The sequence below is a fragment of the Salmo trutta genome, chromosome 20 (assembly GCF_901001165.1).
Source record: "Salmo trutta chromosome 20, fSalTru1.1, whole genome shotgun sequence".
Taxonomy (NCBI): Eukaryota; Metazoa; Chordata; class Actinopteri; order Salmoniformes; family Salmonidae; genus Salmo; species Salmo trutta.
In genome coordinates this window covers 42083414-42097125 of record NC_042976.1, presented here as the reverse complement: position 1 = coordinate 42097125, position 13712 = coordinate 42083414, and the positions used below count along the sequence as shown (strand labels likewise).

The window sequence follows — 13712 nt, the reverse complement described above, 5'->3', positions numbered from 1 at the left end:
AACGGTGAGAGCAATCTCAGAGGAGAGCTTTGTGCGCCAAATTAAAAAGACCTAAATATAGCTGTGCTGAGCCACCTCCTCGGTCAAAAACAACACATCCACTGCCACAGCAACAGGAGGCGCGGTGAGGATTAGCAATCATGCTAAAACCTGAGAGTGCTCACGATGAGCGAGACGGATTCAGTCCAGGAGGGCCATATTGGTAAACAATCTTTAGGAGTCATTACAGCACTACGAGCACCTTATCAAACCGGATGAAAGTGGTTCTCAGACAAAAGTGTGTGGTTGAGGTTCATTTTGGTGGCTAGCTAGGAGAGCTGCAACCGACTCAGTGGCCTTGTGGTTAGTGTCCGCCCTAAGATTGGAAGGTTGGGAGTTCAATCCCTGGCCGAGTCATACCAAAGACTCAGCATTAAGCACTCAGCATTAAGGGGATAGATTGGGGGTAAGGCCCTTTGATAGACTAGTGTCCTGTACAAGTACACCCCCGGACATCAAGCTGCCTCACACTACAGAAACAGGAGCTAGGCTCCTGCCCTATGAGGCGTTCCAGCTCACACAAGCTTCATTGACACACTTTGCCTTTATGAGCGAGATGTAATGTTCAGATTGTAAATTCCAATAATCATTGGGATGACACATGGTGATGATTCATGCAGGAGTCCCAACTGAGCAGCAGGAGAGTAATGAAATCCTCACCTTCTCCTTCAGGAGCTCTTTAAAGGCCTGCTTTGCCTCTTCTTTCGTGTTCCACTTGTACGTTTTCTTCACCAGCTCTGGCCTCTCGTCCTTTGACGCATCATTACTAAAAGGAGAGAGAAAAAGGAAGAAAAATATTAACACTGTCCTCAGATAAAACGGCACCAATGTTTTTGGTAGTCCGATGGTGTGTTCTTTTTTTTTTATTTTAGGTATTTTGAAGTTTTATTGGCAGATATAGATTAGAATATGAGATGGGGAGATGGGTAAAGGGAAACTTTACAGAAAGTGAATGGTTGAACAGCACATACGGTCAGTGTCAGGGGCTGGTCTAGTGGTAGTGTGCCACCCATGGACCACATATACCCCCATACCACTAGACCAGCCCCTGGCACTGACGGTATGTGTTCTGATAATGTAGGTTGCCCCACTGACAGGAAAAGCTGATGTTTACCATAGGTTTGTACATTAGGGTCAGTGCATTTACTAGAGTCGAGTGATATTCCTGGTGAGTTCATTGTTAGCCCATGCTGTGGGCCTCTCTATACTATCTGGGGGTAAATGGGCTGTCTGTAGTACCTGGCTGAGGCCTCCACGCCGACCGCTTCTTCTGTGGAGTTCACAGGCATCTCAGCACTGACCTCTGCTACATGTATGGGCACCTGGGACATCTGCTCCTCCGAAACGGTTGTAATCGGCATCATGACCGGCATTTCCATCATCATGGTCGCCATGACAGCAGCGCTGTCAGGCTGAAGGGTGGGGGCGATTACAGCGCCTACCTCCGATGTCCTGCAATCAGTTCAGTTAGTGACGGAGGACCTTGATCGTGCATTCCCCATGATGCTTTTTATTATAACAGGAGTGCCTATTCAAATGTCACAATAATTAGGCCATTCTAATAGATCTATAAAATAACAGATCAAAAGGAAATGTTTTTGATCATTTGATTAAGTTAATGTGTTCCGTCATCTAAAAAGATATTTTTTATTTTAGGTTATATAAAGTAAATGGCTTTGGCAATAAAGTCTGTAGAGTAGGGTTGGGCGGTATCCAGATGTTCATATCGTTCCTGTACCACATCGGGTAGATGGTATTACAGGCAGTGCACACAAGGGGCGCTATTTCCATCCCCCCCAAAAAAACTATGTTGGCAGCAGGGATCTTGATCCAGAGGGGGATTGACTGTCTCTGCTGTAACCAAGAAGTTTGATCTTGCAAGCTAAAACCACTTAACTAGCAAGTTAGCAAACCAAATGCATAGCTGAAGCCCTGAGCTGGAGATTCATTTATTTGGCACACAGCTTATAGTTAGTTATAAGCTCTGGGGCTGGTGGACGGAGGGGTCAAGTCGCGGGAAGGACGCAATATCTGGACTGTATCCACACACACCGGTTATGATTTAGTGCTTTCAGTACAGCAGGAAATATTGTCACTCTACTCCCAAGTCTTTAGGTAGGCCTAAGACAGGGTAAAAAAAAAAAAACTAGACCTAGACTACCGTTCAAAAGTTTGGAGTCACTTAGAAATGTCTTTGTTTTTGAAAGAAAAAATGTGCTTTTGTCCATTGAAATAACATCAAATTGATCAGAAATACAGTGTAGACATTGTTAATGTTGTAAATGACTATTGTAGTGGGAAATGGCAGATTCTTTATGGAATATCTACATAGGCATACAGAGGTCCATTATCAGCAACCATCACTCCTGTGTTCCAACGGCACGTTGTGTTAGCTAATCCAAGTATATCATTTTAAAAGGCTAATTGATCATTAGAAAACCGTTTTGCAATTATGTTAGCACAGCTGAAACTGTTGTCCTGGTTAAAGGAGCAATAAAACTGGCCTTCTTTAGACTAGATGAGTATCTGGAGCATCAGCATTTGTGGGTTCGATAACAGGGTCAAAATGGCCAGAAACAAAGAACTTTCTTCTGAAACTCATCAGTCTATTCTTGTTCTGAGAAATGAAGGCTATTCCATGCGAGAAATTGACAAGAAACTCAAGATAGATCTCGTACAACGCTGTGTACTACTCCCTTCACAGAACAGCACAAACTGGCTCTACCCAGAATAGAAAGAGTGGGAGGCCCCGGTGCACAACTGAGCAAGAGGACAAGTCCTTAACTGGCAGCTTCATTAAATAGTACCTGCAAAACACCAGTCTCAATGTCAACAGTGAAGAGGTGACTCCGGGATGCTGGCCTTCGATATTCTACAATAGTCATTTACAACATTAACAATGTCCACACTGTATTTCTGATCAATTTGATGTTTCTTTTTAAATGGACAAAAAAAATATGCTTTTCTTTCAAAAACGACATTTCTAAGTGACCCCAAATTTTTGAATGGTAGTGTAAATGGTTCCTCATTGGATTTAAAAACAGGCTATATTTAAAAGTACAGACTTACTTGCACTGTTTGGTTATTTTCATACTTAGTTTATTTTGTAACTTGTATATTAAGGATTTTTACAATTTGATATAAAAGGCATAAGGATAATGGGCTTATTCATTTTTAGCCTAAGCCAAGTTCATTCCCTTTTCAAGTGTTATAAAGTCATTTTTGTATCTGATTGATGTTGGCTTTGATATTACTGCACAATTTGTTAAGTAAGCTATTCAAAATGGTTTGTGAGACAACTGACACATGATTCATTTATTTTGTATTCCCGCTGATTGAAAGGTCTGCTGCAAGAGCTTATGTAATGCCCGTTGCGCAATTCAAGGACATTAACAAACATTTATGAATAAATATTTATAATATTGTCTAAGTATAACTTGTCGAAGTGAGGTGCTGCAAAGGAGGACCTAGAAAAACTGTGGTTGGCCCAGAACAAAGCGGCATGTCTTGCTCTTCACTGTTATCAGAGGGTTAATATCAATACTATGCATGCCAGAGACTGGTCGCATCACTTCTTTTTATAAATAAATATTAATGTGTAGAAAATTCCAAATTGTTTGGATAATGAACTTACAGCACTGACACCCACTTACAGTCCCCAAATCCAGGACAAATTCAATAAAACATACAGTATTATATAAACCCATGATTGCATGGAACTCCCATCTCAGATTGCTCAAGCGAACAGCAAACCTTGTTTCAAAAAACAGATAAAGCAACATGTCACAACTCGCCTATTTGACCTAGATATTGTGTGTGTGTATGTCTATTGATATGTAGGCTGTGTGTGACGTTTGACATTTATAAAGTTCCAACCTTGAGCTGTTCTTGTCTATTAATGTTCTGTATTATTTCATGTTTTAGGTTTTGTGTGGACCACAGGGAGAGTAGCTGCTGCTATCGCAACAGCTAATGGGGATTAGGGCTGGGCTATATGGCCAAAATCTCATATCCTGATATACCGTAAATTCCGGACTATAAGCCGCAACTTTTTTCCCAGGCTTTGAACCTCGCGGCTTAAACAATGACGCGGCTAATATATGGATTTTTCCCGCTTTCAATTTTTTTTCTCTCCAAAAAAACACATTCTGTGACGTGCTCAGTTTTTTGGCGGCATGAAGCTTTCATTAGACCAATGAAATTGCCGAACGGGTTAAGGTCAAACAACTCTTTTGTTTACTGTTTAGATTAAATCGAGCGCTCTCAAACTTCCCACCATTCTGATTACGGTAGTCATTTTGTCACCCTCATCATGGCAAAGACACGGAGAAATGCATATGATGCAGCTTTCAAGTTGAAGGCGATTGATCTGGCTGTTGGAAAAAGAAATAGAGCTGCTGCACGGGAGCTTGGTCTTAATGAGTCGATGATAAGACGTTGGAAAAAGCAGCGTGAGGAATTGACTCAGTGCAAAAAGACAACTAAAGCTTACTGCAATTTTTGATTTTTTGTTACAAGCCGTGTTTCGTTAAAGACTATTTATTTTTGTTACAAGCCGTGTTTCGTTAAAGCCTATTTATTTTTGTTACAAGCCGTGTTTCGTTAAAGCCTGTGTAAAGTTAATTTGTTTCAATGTACCGGTAGGCACCTGCGGCTTATAGACATGTGCGGCTTATTTATGTTCAAAATAAATAAAACATTTAAATTCAGTGGGTGCGGCTTATATTCAGGTGCGCTTAATAGTCCGGAAATTACGGTAGGTAATTTCATATCCCGAACACGATATACAAATTCTGTAAATTCAATGAATAAATCGTTTTATATAAAATGACCACATGTAAAGGCCTATTTCTTATTACATTTTGAATTACACTCAACAAATAAAAGGTATTTGCATTTGGTACTTTGGGTCGAGTGTTAGCACCAACACACGAAACCCCCATTTCTCGACCGTGTAAATTGGGGCCATGTCTTTGCTAAGTTGTAACGGCAGCTGTTATCTCTTGCCATCTTCGTGATTCTTTGCCATATGGTGTGCCGCGGGCAAAAGCCTCTTGCAACGTCTGAGTCGGGGGTTTGTTTTGAGCACTCGACTACTTTTTGTGGTCTCATCCGTAGACTCTCTCCGTACTGTTTCATTTGATTCTTGCGTAGGTGGTAAAAGAGGTTAGTGGTGTTTGAGCCTGTTGTCGGGACCGGCCTGCGGCATATTTTGCAGAGGACGGTTTCTGGTCCGTGTCAGACTTTTCATACCCAAACCACGTCCATGCGACCGACGTAACCCCTCTTTTAGGTACAGTCTCCGTGCTCTGTGTCGCGTTCACTCTCCTCCATGTTTGTTTGTGTTGCAAAGCGACGTCCAATTGACAAAAAATATTGCCGTAAAGTGTGATTTGCGACACAACGAAATAAACGATAGAGCATAATATGAAATGATAGACGTTTTTCTATCGTCACACGATATATCGTCATATCACCCAGCCCTAATGGGGATCCTAATAAAATACCAAAGTAATGTTTACCTCAACCTGTAACAGTATGGGTAGTAAGCCTATGTTGCTTGGTTTGTGAAGATGGATTTTCCAACGGCACAATCTATTTTGCCTAAACTTTGGTAAAGTAAAGCAGAAACGTATTGGTTTGTTCCCGCTCTCATTATTACTACACTATCTTTTTATTTAGGCTATTTTGCAAACAACTTTCTGATGTAGAACTTATTTAGGCCCATACATTCATTCGACGGTTGACCATTTAAATTGAATGGGGATTGGGGCGAAAAAGTGAAATTAAGGATTTTAAAACTATAAGCCAGATAACGGAGTGTCCGCTGCAAAGACAGCATTTGGAAAAGGGGGGAAAAAACACGTTGACATTTTGCACTGCTTTGGTGCTCTCCGTTGTCTACAATGTTCTCTTGCACTACAATATGTTAATAGTCTACCTACCACATATTTATTGAAAATGTAGGCTATGGAAAAAAGGGAATTGGCCATTTTGCATGTTGCGCGCTGCCCGACTCCTTTCCTATTCAAACGCTAAACCATCGTTTGTGACATCACAATGTTGTCACCATCGACGATGGCTGTCAATCATCGTCGATATATGATGCTATCATAATATCGCCCAACCCTACTGTAGAGTAGTGGTAACAATAAGCAGCTCTTACCCATTCTCCTCGGCTTTTATCATGGCTAAAAGAGAGGATATACACCTGTTAACAATGTCTCGCAGGAAACTTTGAGGAACACATTTCATGTCTAAGAATGAATAGTGCAAAGATTAATTCATGCAAAGGGATGAGACTGATCCATGATTACCAGTAGCTGTTTTTGTCTGAAGACCCCCTGCTATTTACACTGGTCTAAAGGATGAGTAAATGCGATCCCTGATTCTTCACAGTAGATTATAAAAGGATCATTAATGCACAGGCTCACCTTCCAGATCTTCAAGCTCTTTGGGTTTGGTCCACCGGGACTCCTTAGTCTGGGAGTTGTAGTAGTACGCCTTGCCATTGTCTGATTTATACTCCTTCCATGGGCATTTTGACAGCATTTGCTGCAAAGCACAAAGAAAAAAATAGGGCATCTCTACCAGACCTGGGTTCAAATACTATCAGGTATTTCAACTACTTTTCAATACAAGTATTGAGATATTTGAAAAGAGCATTTGAAAATACTTTCAAAACAATTTGGTTTTTACAAATAACCATTCAAATACTTGAATAAAAGTACTTGCTTTGGGCTGTGTATTTGAAAATACACAGAAGTATTTAAATAACAAATACTCAAATACACGTATTTGAACCCAGGTATGGTCTAGACACGATCCCCAAATTGTGCCGGTGGGTAGAGCCTGGGAATGGCCTCTACTGTTAACGAGAAGATATTTGGGGAGGGATAGTATTTGCGTTCCAAATGGTACCCTATTCCTTACATAGCACACTAATTTTTTTACAAGCCCTACGGGTGCACTATGAAGGGAAGTAATGAACTATAAAGGGAACAGGATGCCATTTAGGACACAGCAATAGTGTGTGGGGAGGGATGGGTACAGGGGTTCAGTTTGAGGCCTTACTTCTGCAGGAGATTTCAAGTCATCAGGCTTCTCCCAAGAAGACTGCTTGGTCTCTGTGTTGTAGTAGTAGGTCTTCCCATCCATAGACTTGTGTTCAGTCCACACAGACTTCTGAGGGTGACAACCACACTTTGCCTTCACCACTCAACAACACTTGCAACAGGTAAATGAAGGGCTCTGTGATACAAATTCTACATTTGCATAGAAAGTACTAGATTTCAAACCATTAAATCAAGCAGTTTTTCATCCCCCAAAAATGTCTTCCATCTCAGGCTATAACAAAATTCAATTAAGTCTACATCTTTGCACAGAAAACAATGGGCCATCTGTGGTTAGGAAGAGTAAAGGCTTCCACTTGTGTTCACTAACCTTCTTCGGTTGGTCATCCTGTGGCGTGCCATTTGTGGTACCCTGTGGAACATTACACATAGCAGGGTTGGTCATTTAGATACTGCTAGAGATCATTACATGAAATGAACTTATCCAGAGAAATGAGGCTGTACTTACAACTGTTCCAGGCGCAGCAGTGACTGTAAAAAAAAGGAAAAAAAACGTAATAATTAGAATTCATAAAATCACTAAGACAACAAAAATAAAAGCTTTTTCTAAATTAAAAAAATAATAAAACATAGACCGATTCAAGCCTTACCAGTTGTGTCCACTCCAGGCTGTGGAAGAGATAATTGTATTAGTTAACAAAAATGACCTGAATTTGCATCATTAACACAACACAAGCTTGTTCCCTCGAGCGTTTAACACAAAGACAAAAATCTCTGATCTTGATACATCAGAGTTGACAGTTGGAAGGTTTATTTGACAGCTTGCAGCTCTTAGTGCATATAGTTAAACAGCTGGCTGCTGTCGAAAGCAACACACAGACTGAAATGTAGCTTCCATAAATCACTCAACCGTTTCCTGGAGGGAGAAACCTGGAGTGTAAGGATGTGACGCTCCATTTAACAAGATGTTTTAAGTGGTAAAAAAAAAAGTTGTTGTTTTCTTTTGACTTTTTTCCAATTTAAGATTGAAATGATCTTGTCCCCGAAGCACTTTGAATGTCTACTGAGACACAAATTGTATTCATTTGAGGTACTCCACTATAGATAGCATTCATCCAAAGCAAACTAACAGTGCCTTCAGAAAGTATTCAACCACCTTGATTTTTTCACATATTTTGTGTTACAGACTGAATTTAAAATTGATTATTTTAGATTGTGTCACTGATCTACCTCAATGTCAAAGTGGATTTTTGTTATGAGAATTTCTTACAGATTAATAAAAAATTAAAAGCTGTAATGTCTTGAGCCATTAAGTATTCAACCGCTTTGTCATGGTTCAGCACTAAAAATGTACATAAGTCACATGGTTAACTGAACCAGAATCTTGACAGAGGAGAAAATAAATGACAAATCTACTTTAGGTCAGTTAGAAACCATTCAATTTCCCATAAGTTTTTGGTATTTAACCTATATTTTTACAGGGAGTCAATGCTGAGACCACAGTCTCTTTTCCAGGAGAAGCCCTGTATAGCACCACAATCCATATTTTAAAAAACTCAGCAAAAAAAAAGAAAACGTTTTCAGGACCCTGTCTTTCAAAGATAATTCGTAAAAATCCAAAGAGCTTCACAGATATTCATTGTAAAGGGGTTAAACACTGTTCCCCATGCTTGTTCAATGAACCATAAACAATTAATGAACATGCACCTGTGGAACGGTCGTTAAGGCAATTAAGGTCACAGTTATGAAAACTTAGGACACGAAAGAGGCCTTTCTACTGACTCTGAAAAACACCAAAAGAAAGATGCCCAGGGTCCCTGCTCATCTGCGTGAATGTGGCTTAGGCATGCTACAAGGACTGCAGATGTGGCCATGGCAATAAAATGCAATGTCTGTACTGTGAGACACCTAAGACAGCGCTACAGGGAGACAGGACGGACAGCTGATCGTCCTCGCAGTGGCAGACCACGTGTAACAACACCTGTACAGGATCGGTACATCCGAACATCACACCTGCGGGACAGGTACAGGATGGCAACAACAACTGCCCGAGTTACACCAGGAACGCACAATCCCTCCATCAGTGCTCAGACTGTCCGCAATAGGCTGAGAGAGGCTGAACTGAGGGCATGTAGGCCTGTTGTAAGGCAACAACGTTGCCTATGGGCACAAACCCACCGGCACTGGACCAGACAGGACTGACAAAAAGTGCTCTTCACTGACGAGTCGCAGTTTTGTCTCACTCGTGTTTATCGTCGAAGGAATGAGCGTTACACCAAGGCCTGTACTCTGGAGCGGGATCGATTGGAGGTGGAGGGTCCGTCATGGTCTGGGGCGGTGTGTCACAGCATCATCGGACTGAGCTTGTCGTCATTGCAGGCAATCAACGCTGTGCGTTACAGGGAAGACATCCTCCTCCCTCATGTGGTACCCTTCCTGCAGGCTCATCCTGACATGACCCTCCAGCATGACAATGCCACCAGCCATACTGCTCGTTCTGTGTGTGATTTCCTGCAAGAGAGGAATGTCAGTGTTCTGCCATGGCCAGCGAAGAGCCCGGATCTCAATCCCATTGAGCATGTCTGGGACCTGTTGGATCGGAGGGTGAGGGCTAGGGCCAGGGCCATTCCCCACAGAAATGTCCAGGAACTTGCAGGTGCCTTGGTGGAAGAGTGGGGTAACATTTCACAGCAAGAACTGGCAAATCTGGTGCAGTCAATGAGGAGAAGATGCACTGCAGTACTTAATGCAGCTGGTGCCACACCAGATACTGACTGTTACTTTTGACCCCCTCTTTGTTCAGGGACACATTATTCCATTTCTGTTAGTCGCATGTCTGTGGAACTTGTTCAGTTTGTCTAAGTTGTTGAATCTTATGTTCATACAAATATTTACACGTGTTAAGTTTGCTGACAAAAAAACGCAGTTGACAGTGAGAGGACGTTTATTTTTTTGCTGAGTTTACAATAAACTACACATTTATATACACAACAATATGAAAAACATACCAAACCATAAAAAACAGACATTCTTCAGTTAAACAGTCCCCTAACCTAGGTCAAATGCTTTAGAGGCACCAATTCTTCAAATTTTTAAGTGTATTGTAGATCATTCCACACATAAAAGGTGCAATGAAATTAAAAGGCTGATTTGCTTAACTCTAAACACCAAAGGAATCTCCAGAGTTTACCAACCCTGTGAATGGGTTGGTAAACTTACTCACCAAATATGGAGTTTCCCTAAGCAACTACCATAATTTACTGCTGTCACCTAGGGCTGTTGCGGTGACCGCCACACCGGCGGTCACAAGTCATGAAGGCAGTCAAATTCCACGTGACCGTTTAGTCACGGAAATTAGACTTCTCCAAGCTGATGCTGCTGACGGTCATTAGTAGCCTACCAAACTTGCTAACTGCCTGGTACTCAGCACTCTATTGTCCCTCTAATCACTCTGACATCAATGCAAATCTAATCGAAAATCTAATCAAACACTTCACGAGAGCCCATGAGCTCATGTTGTGCAATATTTCTATAGGCTATGCAATTGTGCGAGAAAACAAAGTGATGGCCTCTATTAAAGAAGATTCCATCAGCGTTCTATAGGCTAGGCCTACTATATTTATATATTCCTAATATTAAGCACATTGCTTATCTTTACAAAAGGAGTAAAGCCTACCTGGCTGGCATGAAAACGAACCACAGGAAAAGCGTCCTCCATTCACTATTTAAGTGCATAGATGACATGCATTTTTGTTTCGAGATAGGTATATGATAATGGCCCATTATAAATCAAAACAAATTTTACACATTATTTAGTATATGTAAAGACAAGAATAGTCTGATGGGTGACAATATTATCCTATCACTTGTTAATTATATATTATCACTTGTGAATGATGCCCAGCGTAAGGCAAGAAACAATGCCTTTCGCAACTTTTTCGAATCAGTCGCACACCTCATGTAACCGAGCCCATAGGACTATATGTTTTGATAATGTTCTTCTTAAAATTAAGCACATGAATCCACTTTTCAAGGGGTGTAGAGCCTAACTGGCATACATAAGCAGCCCACGAGTTTCAAGTTTGGGGAAGATACTTTACCATAAAAGTGCACCTTGATAATAAAAGCACGTGGTCACTTTTGACAATGGTGTTTTCCCGCGAATGGAACATTTGCACTTATAGCCTACTGCCGTGTGCGCATTTCTGCGCTTAAGTGAAGAAATAGCCTACTAGTTTATCAACATTTTAAGCTAAACGTTCTGATCTGTTACGTCAGCCACATTGACTAAAAAAGTTTGATGCTAGTGGTTGTATTCATTTGGGATATATCGCATCCCACATCTATGTTCGGAAAATGTATTTCTCGTACAGAATAGAATAGATCGACTTTTGGACTAAGTGGGATAGTAGATTGACATAGGCTAGAGCTCTTCCTGTTTATTAGGTCTACTCATGTTGTTGGCTGATGACAAGTAAATGAGGACAGCTCTTCCCATGTCTTCAATATGCACCTCGGAATTGGATAAGGACGCGCACAGTTGTGTCCCAAATGTGTGTGTGTCTTCCCGATGACGTGATGGAGAACCATGTGAGTGAGGTGCTTTGGATCGCGCAGCACTTAGGGAGAAGGGCACAACGTCCACTGGCTGAAAAAGGCCTACTTTTTTTTTTAGGGTGCATTATGACCACACAAAGGGGATGCTTGTCAAATTTTGAATGAGAAACTGATGGTATGTACAGCCAGCACAAAAAAACAAAGCAACTTAAAAAAAAAAAATAATTACAGTTGCATCATGCAGCCTTACAATGTATTAAAAATCACAACATATAGCCCAAAGTTTGTAAAACAACAAAAGTTACATTAATAACTATATTAAGCATATAGAAGTACCTATTTCTTTGTTAGCCGCTCAACACAGAATAGCCGTATGTGCGCACTCAAATCGTTTGGAGAAAATATCCTTTCTATTTTTCTCAGCTTTGTTCAATTGTATTCTTCATACTATAAAATAATGCCACGGAATTCTAAGCAAATCTTGTCTGCTAAATGAACTAGTGTAGCCCACAGCCATTTGGCATAGCCAGATCAGGACAACTCAGAGTACACTATTCTGTTCTTCTAAATAGACTACAGATGCTAAATGTGTTCATGTCAATTACCGTGAGAGCGACAGTTATTTGCTTGACAATCACCGGCTGACAAACTTTCATGACCGCCACAGCTCTAGTCACGCCCAGTATGTACTTTAAAAAAAAAGTCTAAATAAAAACATAGACGCAACAGAAAAAATGTATTGTCTGGAAATCTATGTATTGTTTCTACCAACAGTGCATGTTCCAAATCTACCTCTTCAGAAAGGTCACTGTAAAAACATACCCTATATTGTTTACTTACATGAAATATTATTACATTCCATGTAGCGTGTGTCAAACAGGTTGATATGACGTTCATACACTGTTGTAGGTGATAAAAATCAGTGCTTTTTGGGGATTCTGTACTGCTGCTAGATCAGTCGACATGTGAGTGGCAGTAATTCATGGTTTATTGGAGGTGTTGAAGAGGTGAATTTGACGCATGCGCACTTGGTCAGAAACAATACATAGATTCTTTCCAAACAAATTCTCTCTCTCGGTTGCTCGTAAAATGTTGTTTTGACCTTTTTTGGAAGTACATACCGGGTGTGACGTCAGTAAATGACGATAGTTGCTCACGGAAACTCCATATTTGGTGAGTAACGAACGCATTTTGACATTACGCTTGCAGAGCTGTTTATAACCTAAAACACAAGGCCAAGTATACACTGGTGTTGCTTACCAAGACGACATTGAATGTTCGACTTAAATATTTAAAAAAATAAAAAAAAATAAAAAAAATCAGCTTGAAAATCTATGGCAAGACTTGAAAATGGCTATATAACAATGATCAACAACAAACTTGACAGAGCTTGAAGAGTTTTTAAAATAAAAATTGGCAAATATAGTGTGCAAAGCTTAGAGACTTACCCCAGAAGACACAGCAGGAATTGCTTCCAAAGGTGATTCTAACATTGAACCGGGGGTTGAATACTTATCGAATCAAGATACATTAGTGTCATTATAAAAAATAAAAAAATGTACAGAGTATTTTGTGCAGATTCAAATCAATTTCAATCCCACTTTGTAAAACAACAAAAGGTAGAAAAAGTCAAGGGGGTTGAATACTTTCTAGTGCTGAGCAATTAGTGCTTTTTGAGATCGGTTTGGTTTCCGTTTGATTATGAAAAATGCCTTGGCATTGTAGAATACTCGTTTTTGATCGGCTTGAAGGGCATTCTAGAGGGTGCATTATTTCCCTATATAACGCACGGTATATTTGCACGGTAGAATTCAATGTCAGAAGTATTACAATGTAAACGTACTTTTAATCCGTCTGTCTGCATATTTCAAGACATATCATATGAGGGTGTAGTGAGATACTCAATATGCAGGACGAGTCTCTTATCACTCATCTTGAAAAAAGTTATACTACAAACTTGGAACTTAATCAATTCACCATCATTAACGCAATGAAAAAAAATAGATGATTTATTATTGAAATAGCAGGCAGTAGGGATGGGTG

At 40.4% G+C, this 13712-nt stretch overlaps 1 protein-coding gene across 5 annotated transcripts in view; it reads right to left on the bottom strand.

Annotated features, from left to right (window-relative positions):
* LOC115156093 (pre-mRNA-processing factor 40 homolog A) overlaps window positions 1-13712 on the bottom strand; it is a 29256-nt gene that overhangs the window by 12289 nt on the left and 3255 nt on the right. For 4 of the 5 annotated variants that reach the window (XM_029703382.1, XM_029703383.1, XM_029703380.1 and 1 more), the window contains 8 exons: window positions 7763-7781; window positions 7621-7643; window positions 7483-7524; window positions 7114-7224; window positions 6474-6594; window positions 6206-6230; window positions 1279-1491; window positions 700-805 (listed from right to left, as the gene is read on the bottom strand). In XM_029703382.1, the coding sequence (XP_029559242.1) occupies window positions 700-805; window positions 1279-1491; window positions 6206-6230; window positions 6474-6594; window positions 7114-7224; window positions 7483-7524; window positions 7621-7643; window positions 7763-7781 (660 nt within the window). The remainder of the gene's footprint in view (window positions 1-699; window positions 806-1278; window positions 1492-6205; window positions 6231-6473; window positions 6595-7113; window positions 7225-7482; window positions 7525-7620; window positions 7644-7762; window positions 7782-13712) is intronic. The other variant, XM_029703381.1, reaches the window with a different exon arrangement.